General features: G+C 44.8%; 5 protein-coding genes across 5 annotated transcripts; 2 read left to right on the forward strand and 3 right to left on the reverse strand.

Annotated features, from left to right (window-relative positions):
- Nucleotides 1-14: 14 nt before the first annotated feature.
- On the forward strand, nucleotides 15-1,387 carry TREMEDRAFT_59678 (uncharacterized protein; the record flags this gene model as incomplete). Its single annotated transcript, XM_007001714.1, has 4 exons — nucleotides 15-851; nucleotides 891-1,038; nucleotides 1,080-1,145; nucleotides 1,197-1,387. The coding sequence occupies 4 exons, from the start codon at nucleotides 15-17 to the stop codon at nucleotides 1,385-1,387; spliced, it is 1,242 nt and encodes a 413-aa protein (XP_007001776.1).
- A 3,464-nt stretch (nucleotides 1,388-4,851) lies between these two features.
- TREMEDRAFT_24920 (uncharacterized protein) lies at nucleotides 4,852-5,745 on the forward strand (the record flags this gene model as incomplete). Its single annotated transcript, XM_007000496.1, has 2 exons — nucleotides 4,852-5,256; nucleotides 5,608-5,745. 2 exons carry the CDS (start codon nucleotides 4,852-4,854, stop codon nucleotides 5,743-5,745), a joined length of 543 nt encoding a protein of 180 aa, XP_007000558.1.
- Nucleotides 5,746-6,151: 406 nt separating this feature from the next.
- Nucleotides 6,152-11,569, reverse strand: TREMEDRAFT_59680 (uncharacterized protein; the record flags this gene model as incomplete). Its single annotated transcript, XM_007001715.1, has 6 exons — nucleotides 6,152-6,402; nucleotides 6,616-6,691; nucleotides 7,063-8,752; nucleotides 8,795-10,129; nucleotides 10,173-11,162; nucleotides 11,502-11,569. 6 exons carry the CDS (start codon nucleotides 11,567-11,569, stop codon nucleotides 6,152-6,154), a joined length of 4,410 nt encoding a protein of 1,469 aa, XP_007001777.1.
- A 483-nt stretch (nucleotides 11,570-12,052) lies between these two features.
- Nucleotides 12,053-13,616, reverse strand: TREMEDRAFT_59681 (G-protein beta subunit GPB1; the record flags this gene model as incomplete). Its single annotated transcript, XM_007001716.1, has 5 exons — nucleotides 12,053-12,064; nucleotides 12,112-12,424; nucleotides 12,558-12,689; nucleotides 12,791-13,292; nucleotides 13,511-13,616. 5 exons carry the CDS (start codon nucleotides 13,614-13,616, stop codon nucleotides 12,053-12,055), a joined length of 1,065 nt encoding a protein of 354 aa, XP_007001778.1.
- A 1,916-nt stretch (nucleotides 13,617-15,532) lies between these two features.
- TREMEDRAFT_70983 (uncharacterized protein) lies at nucleotides 15,533-17,790 on the reverse strand (the record flags this gene model as incomplete). Its single annotated transcript, XM_007002023.1, has 5 exons — nucleotides 17,388-17,790; nucleotides 16,729-17,148; nucleotides 16,443-16,532; nucleotides 15,649-16,152; nucleotides 15,533-15,603 (listed from the first exon to the last, which is right to left on the reverse strand). Exons 1-5 carry the CDS (start codon nucleotides 17,521-17,523, stop codon nucleotides 15,533-15,535), a joined length of 1,221 nt encoding a protein of 406 aa, XP_007002085.1. The 5' UTR covers nucleotides 17,524-17,790.
- Nucleotides 17,791-18,010: the final 220 nt, after the last annotated feature.

Genomic DNA, 18,010 nt, shown 5'->3' on the forward strand with positions numbered 1-18,010 from the left:
ACTTGGGAGACACCATGCTCACTCCCCGACCTGACCGTCGGCGTCTTCTCGCCACTCCAGTCCTCATGTCCCCGGGATTCATCATCCCTCCTTACCCTGATACTCAAGATATGAATGATCCATCCAGATTCGAAGAGATCATAACTACTCCTTCTCCTTCACTTGACGTTCGTTCAGTGATTTCTCACAATTCTTCTCATCAAGATATCAATAACAACTCGTACAAATACCTTCCTCATGAGACTCAAGGGAATCCAGAGATGGGAAAGCAAAGCCAATTTGTAGTCCGTTCTACTTCTCATCTCAATAGATTCAAACCGATTCAAGAACATCTTCAAGTCCAACCGTACACAAGAAACAATACATATGATCATCATACTGATATCGGTCTGACCACTCATCGTGATAACATTTCTCATCACCTTCATCCTGGACAGGTAATCCGTCATAGCAAACTCAATCAAGTTTACATTCCTAATGATTCTCCCCGCAGTGCTCGAGGTCATCATCACTCTGTCGAGAACCCGCCCTCCACAAATTCGACTTCGATTAAAGCACAGGTTCACCGTGACACGCAACAAAATAGGACCAACAAGCGCTCATTGGTACAGCCCTCTAGCATCGAGTCCCCTGCAGGGAGGCAAATCCTGAAGAAAGATAGACTCGTGGGTCACCGTGAAGATACTCCTAAGCCTAAAGTCGACTCGCATATCCACATTGAAACGTTTGACGATGAGAGCAAACAACCCACGCAAAAGCCTGGTTCATCTCCTGGTCCACTTGGCACTGATCGAGTGACTCGTCGTCGTGTACCTACCACTTACGTCGGAGATTTCGAAGAAGAGTCGGAGGTGAGTATTTCCCTTTTGTATGATGATGCTGATTTATAGACCGACGTACCCAATGTGATCTTTCAGATGCCGAAGGCTTTTGAGAAGGCCATGTCTCTTCTGGTTGAGCTTGATGTTGAGGCTTTGTGGAATAAGGCCAGTGAGGATGTGGGGGGGAGGAGCGATGCAAATTTACAAAGTGTCCAAAGTGAGTCCATCTCTCAAGAAAGGGTGATGCTAAAGAGACAGACCTCCTGACCCGTCATGGAGAACTCTTTGATCGGATCGGGTCTTATTATAATGACACAACTCTAGGTATGTGACCAAGTTCATAGACTGTCTGTTTATATCCGATCTAACTGGCAGAGATGAATGCATTGAATGATATCAAGGACCAGGCATTGAAAGAGAGGGTAGCAAGGACCGACATGTACGCCGATGCTGGGGAACAATTGGCGGAGAAGTTGGTGGGGATTCAGAATGCTACTCGTCAAGTGCCGAGTAAACGCCGACGTGTAGATAGGGGAGTATCTCTAATGTCATTCAATAACGAGTGAGTGGTGGAACAAAGTGTGCTCTGTGTGTATATAATAAGATTCGTTCATGTCACTTTCCATGCAAACCATGTCTCTGTGTCATCAACTGGGAAGGCGGACATCGCCGCTCATTTTCCCTTTGACCGAAAAACGCGAACCTCTCTCTCAAGCGGACCCATAAGGCCCTTCTTCTCCTCTTCTTTACCATAACATCTATACAACTCTCATCATATTCGTCCAAGAAGCTTGAGAGTTCTCAAGAGAATCAACTAGTGGTGCGAAAGTCTCTCACTAGCAACTGTTCCATCGTCAAAGAAAGTATCCTCTACCACACTTCATGACTATCCCAACGACCGCGTGACTCGATGCCTCCTCTTCCTCCTCCTCTTTCACCTTCACTCCCATCCGGCTCACGTCCCCCTCCCACTGGTCCGAAAGCTTTTCGTGGAGCCAATGGAAATGGTACAGGTAACAACGCACAAAATGCTACTGCAGGACCATCGACAGTTCGTGTTCCAATATCCTTTGCCTTCCCTCGCCCTACCTCTCTTCCAACCAAACCCGCCCTTTCTAATCAAAAGCATCTTCCCATATTTGATAATCTCAATCATAAATCCTCGGAATCATCGAAAAAAACAAACGGATCATCGTCAAAAGATACTTCTTTTGAGGATGAGTCCAACGTACAAGTATCAAGAAGAAAATCTAAATCACCCATCAAACAAACTGAAAGTTTGAAGACGTTACATGATACTATTGGTACTCGTAAACCTATATCTATCGCATTACCATCAAAACCTAATTCACTTTTGAATGGAAAACTCAGAGCTAGACCCCCACATTTGGATCATTTCGATAGAGATGGACCTAGACAACCTTCACCACCCCCCGATAGACCTCCAACGCCCCCTCCTCCTAAGGGAAGATTACCACCACCACCACCTCTGCCTGATGAAGATGATCGTCCTCCTACACCACCACCTCCTGATTTGCTCCCTCCTCCACCTTCTTCACCTCCCATCTCACCAGGTAGTTCACCACCACCTCTCCCTCCATCAGCTGAACCTCCTGCTCCTCCTGCTTCACCGCCTACATCACTCTGGAAGTCATCTTCACTTCGTAATGAAATCAAGTCTAGCAAGTCTGACAGAAAAGAAGAAGTTGTTCCTCCGGCTTTCCATTTCCGTGATCTTCATTCACGACGGTCTCCATCTACCAGCAGCTCAAACTTGGATGTCAGTTCCAGAAGATCCTCTTCCCTCAAAAAACACCCATCCCCTCAACCTCCAGAACAGATGTACGAACCTCCCCCATCTGTGCGTCAACGATCAGGTTTAGGTAATTTCATCACTTTAGAAGGGAAGGGGAAAGAATCTGTTAAACGATACGATGGCGAGGGTTTGACACAAGTAGAAGATCCGCGCCTCAAGTTATCTGCAGATCAGAGACAAAGAGGTAGAGGGTACATGAAACATCGTGCCAACTTTCACGAGATTCGTTATGATGTGAGTCAAGAGTGTCATGTTCGTGGCTGACGACAGTGGGACGAACATTCCACAGGCTCCAAACCTCCCCCTCCACCTACCGCGGTTCTTATCACCGGTTTAAACCCCCTGACCACGGTCGATCAGATATCCAAATTCCTTCGAGTTCATGGGAGGATCAAGGATATGGAAGCGAAGATGGACACGAAATCGGGGATGCAGCTTGGTCTCTGCTGGGTTCAATTTTCCGGTCCGGTCCCGGGCAAGACAGGGTCAGCGCATGATGTGGCTAATAATGTCGTCAAGGTTTGTGATGGGCAACGTGTGGGATTGGTCGGAAATGAAAAGATCAAAGTGGTGTTAGATGGTAGGGGTTTGAGAACTCAACAAGCTGTGAAAGAGGAAATGGAAAGAAGATATGCTAAACCCAAACTTCCTCCTCCTCCTCCACCACCAACATTACCACCACCCCCATCTGCACCCCGTTCTCAACCCCCTCTCATACCTTCCACACCGGCCAGTGGTACTGCCACTCCAAGTTCGGAAGTACCTACAGCTCCTCTCAATTCATCTTATAGACCAAAACCTAATTTTGTCAATGGTTCAAATCGACGATTCACCCCAAACTTCCCTTCCATCCCCTCAGCCCCTCCTCCGCGAAATTATCCATCATTGAACCGATCTATTCCCATTCCATCTTTTGTTAACCTCCCTAGACCACCTGGACTTCCACCTCGGCCCATGCCAGTCAGTCAAATCCATAACTCTTTCATCGCTGCTCCTTTCGCCCCACGAGGCAGGGTGCAAGATATGCGCGATTCTTCTTCTCCTGCCCGACGACGTCGTTCTCGTTCCAGATCACACTCGTTCTGCTCGACATGTGATTCATACACCGACAGCGAGGATGATCGACCGATGTATCGTGTCCGTTCACGTTCTCCTGTCGGTAGGGGACGTGTCAAAGCCCCGCTGGGTCCGAGTAGAGATGACGAATTGAAAGCTGAACGAGTCACTCAAGCTGTGAAAGAGAATGGATTACCACATATCTTCCTGGATGCGAAACAATTGCCTTCGTCTTTAATAAGAGAAGAACATTTACGAGACCATTTCAGGACTTTCAAACCTACCCAAATCTTGTCGAGCTTTAAGGGATGGTATATCTTATTCGGAGATGACAAATCGGCTCATAGGGCGAAGTTTGTTTTGGATCAATCTGCCATTCAAGGGCATCGTATATCACCGATTGTTGAAACACCTGTATCAGCCAACAAACCTGATGGGCTTGATGAAGCTCATGTGGAGAAAGATTGGAGGTTTTTGACTATAACCAAAAAGAATCGACCCATTCCTGTCCGACCTCCCAGTCCAAAACGCAAGAGATCACCATCATTCTCCAGCGACTCTGATATATCCGAAGCTCCACCTGAACCTATTGTTCCCATCTCCACGACAACTCCATCCCTTCCAGACGAACCAACAGAGCCTATCGATAAAACTCCTGTCAAAGCGGGAACTAAAAGAACTTCCAAAGCAAAGTCCAAACCTGGTAAGAAAGCACGTATCGACTCACCCATCATCGAAGCAGAAACCATTGAACCTGAACCTGGTCTTACTCCTATAATCGAAGTGAAACCTAAAACGAAGAAACCAAAGAAAGTCATCACTGCCGCTGATAAACTTCTCGAATCAGGTGTTATACAAGATGAAGAAGATGTATATTGGTTAGGACAAGCATTATTACTTTCCAATGAAGAATCACCACCTATATTCCCAGAAGATTCAGAAGGAGTTGAAAATTTGAATGAACATCATCCTCTTTATCATATTTCTGGATCATGGCGAGCAGAAGGTTTTAAGAAAATACCACAAATCCAAAAATCTTCTTATTTACCACAAAGAAATAGAGCTGCGGTCTCAACAGAAGAAGCAGGTGGAGGTGGGATCAATACGATTACATCTGGAAGAACTGCAAGAGTTACAGGAAGACGTTTAGCACATGATATGGAATCACATAGGAAAACTTTATATGGGAATAATAATAATAATAACAACGATAAATCTGCAACTGCAGAATCAGATCTTTTCGCTTTTAATCAATTAAGAATTAGGAAAAAACAATTGAGGTTTGCAAGATCCGCTATTGAAGGTTATGGTTTATACGCCATGGAAACTATACAACCTGGTGAAATGGTTTGTGAATATGTTGGAGAGATCTGCAGATCTGCAGTTGCTGAGATTAGAGAACAAAGATATTTGAGACAAGGTATAGGGAGTAGTTATTTATTTAGGATCGACAATGATTTAGTTTGTGACGCTACTTTTAAAGGTAGTGTGAGTAGGTTGATTAATCATTCTTGTGATCCTAGTGCCAGTGCTAAGATTATTTCTATCAATGGTCAATCGAAAGTGAGTCCAAAGTTTCATTTCTACCACCTCTGAAAGTTTTTAACAATTTTCACTACTTTCCTCATTTTTCAATCATCCATCCCACCATTATTTTCAAACCTTCTCTTTGCTTATTCGATACTTTGTTCAAACTTTTCCAAATTTCATCTCTGACCCTCATCATACATTCTCACCTAGGATAGTTAACCACCCCACACTTCTCATCTCGGCTGATTTACCCCCACCGCACTTCATCTTTTCCCTCATCGTCATCTTCAGAAAGATTTCCCATCATTATCATTCCTCACTAGACGTCTCAGTATTAACAGATTTGATAGAAGAAAGGAAGGAAACTCTCATCCTAACATGCAGATTGTCATTTACGCCAAACGAACCCTTCATCCAGGTGAAGAAATACTATACGATTATAAATTCCCATTGGAATCCGACCCGGCTTTACGTGTACCATGTTTGTGCGGAGCTGCTACATGTCGTGGATGGCTCAATTAAACGTGCAAAAGTGCATTAGTATGAATATTGGGAACAACAAGATTATTCTTGATACGAATGAAATGTACAAGTACAGTAGAAAAGATTATGCATCATAGCATTTTTTCCCCTTAGATTGTTGTACATTCCTTTGAAATACTCCCAAGATATAACTTAGATTCCATTTTCACAGGTTTGCGACAAGTTGATAAAGTGTCAAATTAAAGATGACAAGATAACAAGATGATAAGATGACAAGACACGTATGGTACGAGACGTGATGACTTTCAGAGTTCGCCCGAAACCATTGATATCTTGAGTGGATCTATGTAGGTAGATAGTTGTCCGACTGTCCAAGTGACTGGGTAGATGGTTTATGTAGTAGATAACCAAGTGTGGTAATGTGAATAAACCTGAGAAGTATACTTCATTCAACACCCAACAACTCTTTCCTAGCTTCATCAACCACTCGGGTGATAGTAGCTTTATCACAAGGTTTAGTCAACCATAAATCCATTCCACTCTCCACCAACCCATGTTTCTTCTCTGCATCACTGGCCAGAGCAGTGACGGCGATAATCTTTGATCTTCCTCTTGAAGGTGAAGATTTCTCAAGAAGACGCATTTCAAGAGCGGCTGTATAACCGTCCATCTTTGGCATGTTGATATCCATCAAAACTGCATGTTAGAGGATCTGCGATACTGTTTTGGATCGAGATTCATTCGGGAAAATCTGTTATGGTAGACAAGTGACCGATGGTGGGTGGGTGGGTGTGGTATCATAGTAGAACATTTCGACGTGATGGGATCATCGTAGAATATCAAATGACATAGATGGGCGGAGAGTGGAGGACAAGAGGAGAGAGAGACATAAAAAGACGAAAGACTAACTAATGGAAGGAGAAGTAAAAGTCTTGAACAATTCTAAAGCTGCCAATCCATCTTCCGCTTCGACCACTTCGATCGCCTGATGATCAGTCTTCCGTCAGACTGTATGTTGCCGAAAGGAAATGACGGGTCATGTCTCGTTACATAACGTCTCTTCCCACAAAACAGGGTGCGATTCGTCTAGTCGACCCATCCACAACACACGAGCAAAGGAGAGAGGAAGGATGCCATTCGGGAGAGATTGAGATACAACACACAGGAAAAGATCAGGAAAGAAAGGTTGAGATGTAAAGAGATGAAGATATGGGCGACCCAGCCACAACACACGAGAAAAGGGGGGAGAGACAGGATGTGAATTGGGAGAGATTGACATACAGCACACAGGAAAAGATCAGGAATGAAAGGTTGAGATGTAAAGAGATGAAGATACGGTCGGAGAGAAAAGCATACCAATTTCGTAGATAAAATCTTTACTAAAATCTTCCTATTTATCCTATTATCTTCCACCACCAAAACTTTTATAACCTCCGGTTCGACTAAAGTTTCCGGTGAAGTTAAATCCGTTTCTTCACCTAAATGACTATGTTCAGTATCTGCAGTTTCCGTCGTTCCATTCGTCTCTGTAGTATCTTCTGTCCCTATTGTCGAAGGTGTACTAGTACTCGGAGTAGTAGGTCTACGTCTAGAAGAAAAGTAATCACCAAGTGAAAGATTCGCAACTGCTTCTTCTATAGTGATACCTTTAGGTTTCCAATTTAATCCTAAACCTTGCACTAAATCATGTACGAAACTACATTTAGGACTTGTAGATGAATCAGATGCGGAGGTAGCGAAATGAGCTCTTAATCTTTGAGTGATTGGACTAGGTGAAATAATATCAGAATCTAATGATGGGTTGGTACGATGTTCTACAGCTAGTCTTGAAGGTGTTGGAAGTAAAGTTTCACGTATGATTGATGGAGTGGCAGGTTTATGTAATCGACGTATATGTTTATGTAAAGATCTAGCTGCAGTAACGGCTGAAGGATGTGGTTCATGATCTGTTCCAACTAAGATGACAACGTCGGTTGTATGTATTTCAGATAATGTATCGGCGAACCCTGGTAATTCTTCTTTTCTACCGTCTACGATGACAAGATCGGCAGATGATAGGTCGGTTATGATACATCCAAGTTTTGTGTATTGTCGAAAGAGTGAAGCACCTACACGAGGTAAACCCCATGGACAAGAATCAGGAGTGTCGAATCCGACTAAAGCGACTTTACGACCGGTGAAAGGATGTTCCAGTTTGAAAGTCTGTTGAGTGGGATGAGGAGAGTTAGAAGGTGTAGAAGAGATCGAAGAATTGAATCGGGGTACAGGTACTTCTATCTGTACCATGGTACCTTTACCTGGACTGGAAGAAATTTCCATGTGGCCACCTAAAAGATCGATGATTCTCCAAGCGAGATGAACACTGAGACCCGAACCAGTGGCGAAAGAATCTTCTTTAGCCCATGGTTCACCTAACTTTTGACGAACGAATTCTTCATCCATCCCACGACCGGTGTCTACGATTTTGATACCGATGTTCTTGGTCGCTGACAGCTCTTCGTAGCCTTCTGGTGTTTCGCAATTGTTCACATAATCGACATAAATCTCCACACAGCCGGCTCCTTCGATGAATTTGTACGCGTTGGTAAGAAGTTTGCTAAGGGCACGACGAAGTGCTCCACCGGTATCCTCGGTGAGTTCATCACCAAGACCAAGAGGAATGATTTCGAATATTGTCTCCACGTTACTGGCCGGTTGCCCATTAGCCCGCCGTGCTCGTCGATCTTCGTCCGCAGCATCATGAATGACTTCTTCCATCATGACCTGCAATGATTTGATCGGTCCAGAGGGGGAATTGAGCAAGGTGGGGGAATCACCACGCACGGCGTCTTTCGCTTTGAGGTCAAGGAAGGACAGGATATTGTCGACAATGCCATGTAATGTTTTACCAGAAGTATCGATGGCGTCAAGGTATGGTAATAGATCTCGAATCTGTTGGATGCATACTGGTTTGCCAGTAGCTGCTGGAGTTTCCGCTAGATCATTCATCGATGCACGAAGCAATTGAGTGATGGCCAAAATTTGGTGCATGGGCGTTCGCAGTTCACTATCATCAGCATAGCCACGATATTTACTCATCGACACTCACTGAGCTTGGAGATTACTGTATGAGATTTGCGACTCTTCCATGTTCCTAATTGATCTCACTGCCAAGACACCACTGGTGAGACTCGACAACAACCATGCAAAGGGTACGGCTTTAGCGGTATGACCTAACATTGAAGGCGGTTTATTCCACGAAACGAAGGAAAGGAATTTGAGAGCACCGTTGTAAGTGGGCCAGCAGACCGCCAAGGTTATCTGGGCCTGATCCGGAACGAGAGCCATTACGCGGTGTGAGAGCTCGTCATCTTCTTCGTCGTCCCTGTAAAACCAGAATCGTCTCGACTTCAAAGAAGCCTTGATCACATCGGCAAACGTCCCCTCGACACCAGGTTGGTCTAGATGTAATTGTGCCGAACCCGATTGACCGAGCAGCTGTAAACCTCGGTCACTGCTTCGTGGAACGTGCATAATTATAGGATCAACATGTGCAGGCCATGGCTTTCCGTTGAGCCAATCACCGACCAGTTGTTCTTTCGTTTCACGTTTTTTTGGCAAAGGGTCGGATCCGGCACAACGAATGAAAAGTTGGAAATCGGCTGCGGAGAGTACGGCGACATGATCAGCCTCAAGAAGGTTCTTTAAAGTGTTGGCAGCATCAGCGTAAAGCTCCTTGTCGGATTGCTGCATTTTTCTTTTGGCTGCTTGGCTATCTTTGGGTCCGGTCTTGATAGCTGTATGGGACATGGGTTCTCCGCAAGGATTTCGGGGAAGTTCGAAGCCACGAGGAGCGATAATGCTTGAGCTTTTGTGGGATTTTTCTTTCCTTTTAGGTTTGGCATATTCCGGAACGACAGAACGGCGGAGATAATTTATTGATTCTTGGTACATCGAGCTCAACCTTTTGGCAGACATTTCAGATTGAAGTGTGATGAGTTGGTACATGAGCATATTGGCAAGATTGAGCAACATGTCCGATTCGCGTTGATCGAAATTGTCCCAAGGTTCCGGATCATGGATTGCAAGTGTTCCAATGTCGACAAATTGATTACGAAGATGATATCTCAGAGGAACGGCGGCGTAGAATCTGCATTGTTGTTTGACAACGAATGGGTTCTTGGCATGTCGCCAATCTTTTGAAACGTCTGCTATGACGTGTACCTCTTCTTTGGGACAAAGCAAAACGTGAGCGGAGAGTGTAGATCCTATAGCCGCTGCGGTGGGTGGTTCGTTTGGATCTGGTCCATAGGTAATCTCAGCATCGTCGTAGATGATTCGGACGAAAGAACCTTTGGTGTTAAACATTTTACCTGCCATATCGGCATATTTTGCCAATACTTGTTTGAGGGCGTCTCCCTCTTCTGTCAGCCCCAAATGACGTCTTTATGTCAGTCATTGATCTCATGGTCATTTCGAGGACTTACAAAGCCTTTCTCCTCCTGGCTTTGATGTATTTTCTCGGTGGAGGACCAGGAAGCCAACCCTCCTTCTCCCAGAATTGTCGCATCCGATATCTGTCCTCGGCTCCAGGACGGTCGACATCGGAATCTAGTAGACCAAGTGGAGGGAGATCATTGGGGCTAGTTTGGAGTGGGGCGATATTGTTGGTGTCTCGGATGGAAGGAGAGGCGTTTGAATCTTGCATAATGTAAGATATGGGAGCGTGAGCAGAGGCGTCAGGAGGTGGTACGGTGTCACCTATTCTCAGCATTTGGGTGGGAGCGTTGACGGGGGCATCGGGTGTCGGTACGGTGTCTCCTATTTTGCACATGACCGGGGCGTGTACGGGTCCATCGACGGGCGGAACGGTGTCTCCCACTTTACACATTGCGGGGGCTAACGCCTTACCTTCTGGCCCATTGACTAAATCCCCTATTTTACACATGACAGGTGAGTGTACAGGTCCTTCGAGGGGTGGTACGGTGTCTCCTATCTTGCACATTGCTGGGGCTAACGGCTTCCCCTCTGGACTTTCCACGGTATCTCCAACTTTACACATTACCGGTGCCAAAGCCTTTCCCTCTGGACCTTCCACAGTATCCCCAACTTTACACATGGTTGGAGCATGTACAGGTCCATCCAAAGCCGGTACCGTGTCCCCGACTTTACACATGGTTGGAGCATGTACTTCCCCTTCCAAAGCCGGTACCGTATCTCCAATTTTACACATCACCTCTTTTTTCTCATTTCCAACTTCGACATCCCCATCAAAAACTTTTCCCGTCTCATCACCTTTCTTATATATCGGAATAGAAGTCGATACTGGTATTGACACAGGAGGAGAAGTAGAACCAAGATCGTCAAAAGCATCAAGTGTGTCGTCTGTGTAAATCAATAAATTGGTTGGGCTTGCGTATGCCGAAGTAGGCCAAGGATGTGTTGATTCATTTTCGTTTTCATTATCTGTTGCATAACTAATCATAAGTTTTCAATTCCTTCCCTTAGGATTCCTTCTCCTTTGAATGGGAGGTATTGGGTGTATATTGTGTTTGTAGGATGAATGGTATGTTATTGTGTTTGTAGGATGAATGGTATGTATGTATGTATGTATGTTCCATGATGTTCTTTCCCTTTTTTTGATGGTGGGAAAATATGATTAATTCTGATGGTCGTCCTTGGAGGATGACAATATACAGGGTGTAGAGCAGAGTGATAGGGAGATGGAATGAAGTTCGTTTGAATAAATGTGTGTGGAGAGGTAAGAGGAACTTGGAGATGGTGAAAGATACTAAAGTAGTTAATATGTCACTCACTGACGAAGAGCATGTTCCCATTCTTGCTCTGTCCGAGGAGGATTTTCGTACCTCTTTATCACCGTCATTCCGTGTATGTATCTGACCGATGAGGGTATTGAAATGGAGAGGAACGATTGGAGTGTGTTGACTAGAAAAGCATAAGATGAACGAGAAGAGATGGATAGACAAGGATGTGAATGTGATAGAGTAACTTAGGTTGTGAGAGAGATTGATAATTTGCAAATCTATGCCAAAAGGGGGGGGGGGCAATGCATGAGTAAGTTAGTTAGTCCTCGGCTGTCGGATCTAACGGCGGTCATCGGTCTCGGCCACAACCACAACCTTTCTTAACCGGCAACACTACTACACTTCCTCACTTTCTCAATCCATGCATCCAATCTAACTCGCTCTACCTACAACCATCCCAGCGTAAATCACAAAAATAGGAATTGTAAATAACCGACAGATGGGCATGCAAAAATATACGCCATGGGGTATCGAATAAGACTTTCTCTTCTTTCCTTTCCAACATTTTCTTATTTCACCATCACTCAGTAACTGGATGAAAATCACGACCAAACCTAAACAGTCAGTCTGAGTTTTAGTAGTTTTGTGATATCTGACATACCTTGAGCAAACTATCCCAACTTCCAGTACAAAGAGCAATACCATCACCACTGACACCCAAACATGAAATCCGATTATCATGCCCTGCCAAAACACCGATACGTTCCCCTTTGAGCGTATCCCATACATTACAATTGTAATCGTCATATCCTGCGAAAAGGACACGTCCGGAGATCGAGAATGCCACAGAGGTGATACCGCAGAGAATGTTATCATGGGCGTATGTGTTCAATTCACGGTCGGCTCGAAGATCGAAGAGTTTGCAAGAAGCATCGTCGGAACCTGTAGCGAACGCGTCACCATTTGGGAAGAATCTGAGCATGAGCGCGTGGTCGGACGGAGAAACACAGCTGATAGAAGACCATGCCATGATCTGTCAAACGTTATATATCTGATAAGCAGTGTAAGGGGAACAAAGGAGGCCATAGATCACCGAGGGAAACTCACTGAACAGCATTGATATCACTCTCATGACCTGTAAACGTTTGGACAGCTTTACCTGTACGTATATCCCACACTTTGGCAGTGGCATCGCAAGCCCCTGATACGAATAAATTGGCGTTCGGCGATAATGACAAACTGTTTTCAGTCAGCATTATATCCCACATAATCATCCCATTCATCCCCCCCCCCCCCGGGCAGATCATCACATTTCCATCTCTTAGAAGACTTTCACTCACCTCATCACATCCCCCGTATGATCATTAAACTCCATCGTCCTCACACCCTGTTCAACATCCCACAACATACAAGTCATATCCCCTGAAGCAGTGATTATTTGTCTGTCGTTGATGAATCTGCAGCAACTCAAATATCCCGAATGAGCGCTCAATTCACGAGCAACTTTGACTTGTCCGGTCGCAGCTGCCTGACCACCTGGTCCAGACCCTCGGAGTGAATAGATGGAACATATGTTGTCAAGACCACCACAAGCGACAAAATTCCCACTGGGCGCATAAGCACAAGTCATAACCCAAGATGATCGGAGTGGGATGGCATGGACTTTGTTGGTGGTGTATGCGTCCCAAACGATGAGTTTACCGTCTTGAGAAGCGGAGACGATATGTCTTTTGTCCGCTGCCCAATGAAGAGCGTAGACTTTGGCGAGATGACCTTTGAGTGTTCGTCTGGGTTTCATGGACATTCGGGGTAAGGGAGGTGTGTCGTTGGCCATTGCTCGGACTGGGGTGTCAGTGAGGGACGATTTCAATCACAAATTCTAAAGGCGAGTCATGCGGACGAACCATGCACGGAACGTGGTCATTTTAAAGGTATGATGATGTTGGTGTCAAGTAGATGACGAGGGATGTTTCTACAAGATGGGAAGTGACAAATGTCACAGGGCACGAAATCAGATGGGAAACAGGAGAAGAACAGGAGAAAAGAGACGTAGAACATACGACTTGTATCCGCCGTTTGATCTTTAGCAGCTTTAATCTTATCCTTGAGTTGATCCGCTTCTCTTCTCGCAGCCGCGATCTTCTCTTGTATCTCGGATTGTGACATTTTAGAAACTACTTTGCCAAACGTTATCGAAAGTCGGATGAATCAGCCAGTAAAGGATGTCCAGTATCAGCTGTTGACTTCCCCTTTCGCCATATGAATCACTCACGTATGAATCAACGTGTAATTAAGAAAGAAAGAAGATCTGCCGGATGGACAGAGGGTATCGAGGGGACGAAAGAGAAGGAGAGAGAGATGAAGTGAAAAAATGAAGAGAAGTGATTATTTGATGGAATAAAGGGAGCAGGGGGGGGGTTGGTGAACGATTGAGGAATGAATGGTCTTGGACCTCCTCGGGTCGGGTGCCAAAGGCGTCCTCAAGGTGGTGGTCCGAGCGTTGACTGATGGTGGGGCGAGTACGCGATAGGCGATAGGCAATAAGGGGATGGAGTGAAGGGACGGTTTGGATGCAGGACAGATGTGGAGGGAGTTGGGAATAAGGGTGAAACGAGAGTAAGGGTAAGGGTAAGTAAGAGGAGAATTGAGGAATGAGTAATGAAGGGGAAGGAATGAAAGTTTGGGACGAAAGGGAGAGGGAAAGGAGGGAACAAGAGTTGTTGCGGCGAAAAGCGATCAAATAGTTTGACTGAGAGTATAAGCGGATGACCACATGAAGTGGGAAGTGAAGGCTCACAAGTTTCTTCCACTTATCCCTTGCCCTTTATTGGCGGGTCTATTCACCTCGAACGGGTGTACGAACTGGGTCGGTCGGGTGGTGAGACTTTGCACTCGCTGACCAGTCGACGAGATGAGGGGGAGGTATTGAGACGGTGGAAGAGGGGTGAGTTGATATTCTCGTACGGAATGATGACAAGCTCGGATCCAACTTTGTATCCACGTGGAAGAAAACTTGATAAGTCAGCTATGTCTTATGCTCACTTACAATCTTCACAAGTACCGACCACAAGTTGACAAATGACTCACTGATCACTGATGATTACCTAACCCACTCTCACGGTTGTTGAAGATGTGTTGTCAAATGATCAGGTTGGGGATGAATGATAAACAGGTTTCGGGGATCCGGAGATCTGAGATCCGGTTATTGAACCTACGTAGAAGTGAGATCTTTGAATGTACAAATAAATGTCCAAGTGATCAAGTAACGAGATAAATCCAACTCCAGCTCATCCACAGATCTTCAGTCGTTTTATCCTCTGATTCGATGGTCGATGGTCGATGGTCGATGGTCGAAATGGAAATGTCGATTCCAGAGTTTCACCAACGATGACTTACTATTCAATTGTACTGATCTATGACGCCGTATATCATATACAACCTCTCTTTCTTGTCGAAACGGTTTGTGGCGGCCAGGGACCACGTGGTTGTCAATGTCGGGGTGTGGTTGTAGGGCTTAAGAGAGGAGAAGGGAAGGATAAAAAGGAATAGAGTAAGGTGAGAGGAAAGGAAAGTAGGGGAAGCGGAAGAATGGTGAGAGAAGAGGGAAAGCAGGTTAAAGATGAATAAGGGGAATATTATGTCTCGGAAAGACGTTTCAACTCCCAGTTCTTTGGTTATAGTCTTGTATTTTCTCTATCACAGCCTACGGCTTACGGTTGAGTGGGGTAAAGAGTGGTCGTTTATGCCGAGACAAGGGGAGAGGAGGGATGAAGGAATGGGGATAAGGTTTGAAAGAGGAGTTTATTGTTCGGTTTGGTTTCCCTGATTGAATGACTTTCTTCCGACCGTTGTCCACGCTTACATGGTTGAGTGGTACAAAATACCTGCGTACGAGTGTACCCGTAGCACTTTGGGTGATTGAAGAGGAAGGAAATATCGTTGAAGAAACACGACCATTGTGAAAAAAGATGTAAAATTGTCCAATGCATGACACGTAGATGAGTGATACATTCAAAAAAGTCCTTGCCATGACCCACATCCGACATTCCACTTTCCCACATTCCACTTTCCACATCTATAAATTATGCTCCAACCCGAATTCCGACCAAGATAGATAACATCATTATAATCCCAGACACACCCAATTTCCCAGCTGAAGAAATAGAATCCGAACTCGTACTCGGTCTACTCGAAGGACTCGAAGATATACTACTCGTGGAAGTTGAAGTAAGACTCGGACTTCCAGTCGAAGAAAGAGATGAAGAAGAAGATGTAGAAGTTATTGAAGATGAAGTTGAAGTTGAAATAGAAGAAGTTATTGATAAAGTTGAATTTCCAGCGATAGCTTGACTGATTACAGTACCCGTATCTCCTTCTGAATTTTGATACCATGACATACCGAAAGCGTCGGCCACTGTCATAACTTTCCAACCGTTTTGTTGCATTACTGGATATTCAGCCATGAATACACCTACCGTATTATCGTTTAATTCATGTTCTAATACTAATAAACCGGTCGATTTGTTTGAAGAAGTTAACCATCCTGACATTGTACTTTCGACTGAAGGTATAGTGTAAGAAGGATCATTTCCTATTGCCCAATCACCGGTATCTTGATTCCAAACGACTGTTTCGAGTCCGAATACTTGTTTGGCTATGGTTCGTACACGATTATCTACGTCTCCGAAAGGTGGACGCCAATCTGATTGGATCAGTCTTATGGTTTTTGGATAAGTGAGACATGTCCCCCTTTAACCCCCACTTCCCCCGCTTTGACCCTCGTGAATGGGCATACATTGTAACATTGTCTTATCATGTTATGTGAAAGTGGAGCTAGAGAGGTGAAGAAAAGTTTAGAATAGATTTATGGTGATTAAGTTGGAGGCTTTCTGATGACGTGATGACTAAGAGCAAAGGGTAAAGGGCGAAAGTCGTTATGCATGTGGACAGAGAGGAAGATGGGCAAGAGTTGATCAACGATGATTGACTCACACTTTGGTACACGCCCTCCTGTAAGGTCCGAAATGATCTGCATCGTCCATCCCAATTCTCCCAAAACTCCTTCGTTGGAAAGTGTCGTCACTGATATCAGCTTGTTCCCTTTTGATTCAACTGTTTATCCTCCCTTCTTCCTCTTTGCTTCGATCTTTCCCCCGTGCCCTCTATTGGTCCCCCTCATGGGAATTGCTCTTTCGGGCGAAAAAGCAATCCAATGACGCAACTATCCTCTCTTCCTTGATTCGGATATCTGAGGAAAGACAGAGAGGAATTAACTCACTATAAGGATGTGACCAAGTATGTACAGCAATATGACCACCAGCAGTAAAAGCATCTTGCATCTGCGTAGGTGCTCCCAATATATTCCCACCGATCATGAAATGAGTAGCTTTGTTCGATATATTATTCTGCGCCAAAAAAGTATTCAATTGTGGACTCGAACTCGTTGGACCATCATCAAAACTCAATGCGAAGGTATTGGCCGGTGGGTTGTATAAATCATCAGAGGTCGTACATTCATAAGTGAAAGAACAAATGGTAGAATCTTGTCCTGGTTCGTTATTTGTATAAGTGGGATAACCGTTGTTGGGGTTGGAAACTCCGACATTTGGAAGAGTTATTGAAGCTAGTTTTTGAGTCCAGGCGGAGGGTAAAGATGAAGGTGGAGGTGTACCGAGTGCAGGGTAATTGGATGCAAAGTCTGGTGCGTTGTTAGCTGATTAGTCTCTTCTCAACACATTTGCAATCGAATAACATCCTACTGTACTTAATTCCCTTCTTAAACGACTTTGTTACCGTTTTACCTCATCATCCAAGGCATGCGTCTCATTGACACATGAGCATAACTTATCTAATATACTATACCGAAAGCATCACCACATTCGGTATTTGACGATCCTTCTATTTCAGGGTAAAGGAGAGAAGGGGGAAAAGACTCACCTCCGGAATTAGGATCAGGTGCTCTTTTGACAAACAACGAATTGACCGTCGAATCTATAGGTTGAAACCATCTTTCATCGACCGGATGGGCCAAAGTGGGTATTAAAAGAACGGCAAGTTGGATCAGCGGCAACATTTTCGTGTGTGGAGAGGTGAGGATGGGTAGAGAGGAGGTATTATAAAGTATACGATGACGCAGGCAAGTGATGTACTTGTAGTACGAGTACGAATAGTCTGGGAAAGAAAATGGGGGAAGCTGTGCTATGACCACCTAAGTCGTGGCGCAAAGTACAACGAGGGGGGCCGAAGTGTATCTCCGGTTCAGTTTCTGATGTATCACTTAGCGTGTGAATTATCTACTTGTATATCGTGTATCGCCAAAGAAGAGAAAATGAGAAAAGGGAAGGGGAAAGTTGAACAGTACAAGTACAAATTTTGCATATGTACAGTCAGTTCGATATGTTTATACTTCTACTTGAACCCTTGAGGGAAAGACGACGCCGAGTCCGAGGCAGACGTCCACTTGGGGCACACCCCTATTTCACTTGGGGCACACCCCTCCAGAAACCTAATCGGGAGTAACTATTTGTTTTGTATTATTTATTATTAAATATCCCCTCGCA

The sequence above is a fragment of the Tremella mesenterica genome (assembly GCF_000271645.1).
Source record: "Tremella mesenterica DSM 1558 unplaced genomic scaffold TREMEscaffold_1, whole genome shotgun sequence".
In the NCBI taxonomy this organism is placed as follows: domain Eukaryota; kingdom Fungi; phylum Basidiomycota; class Tremellomycetes; order Tremellales; family Tremellaceae; genus Tremella; species Tremella mesenterica.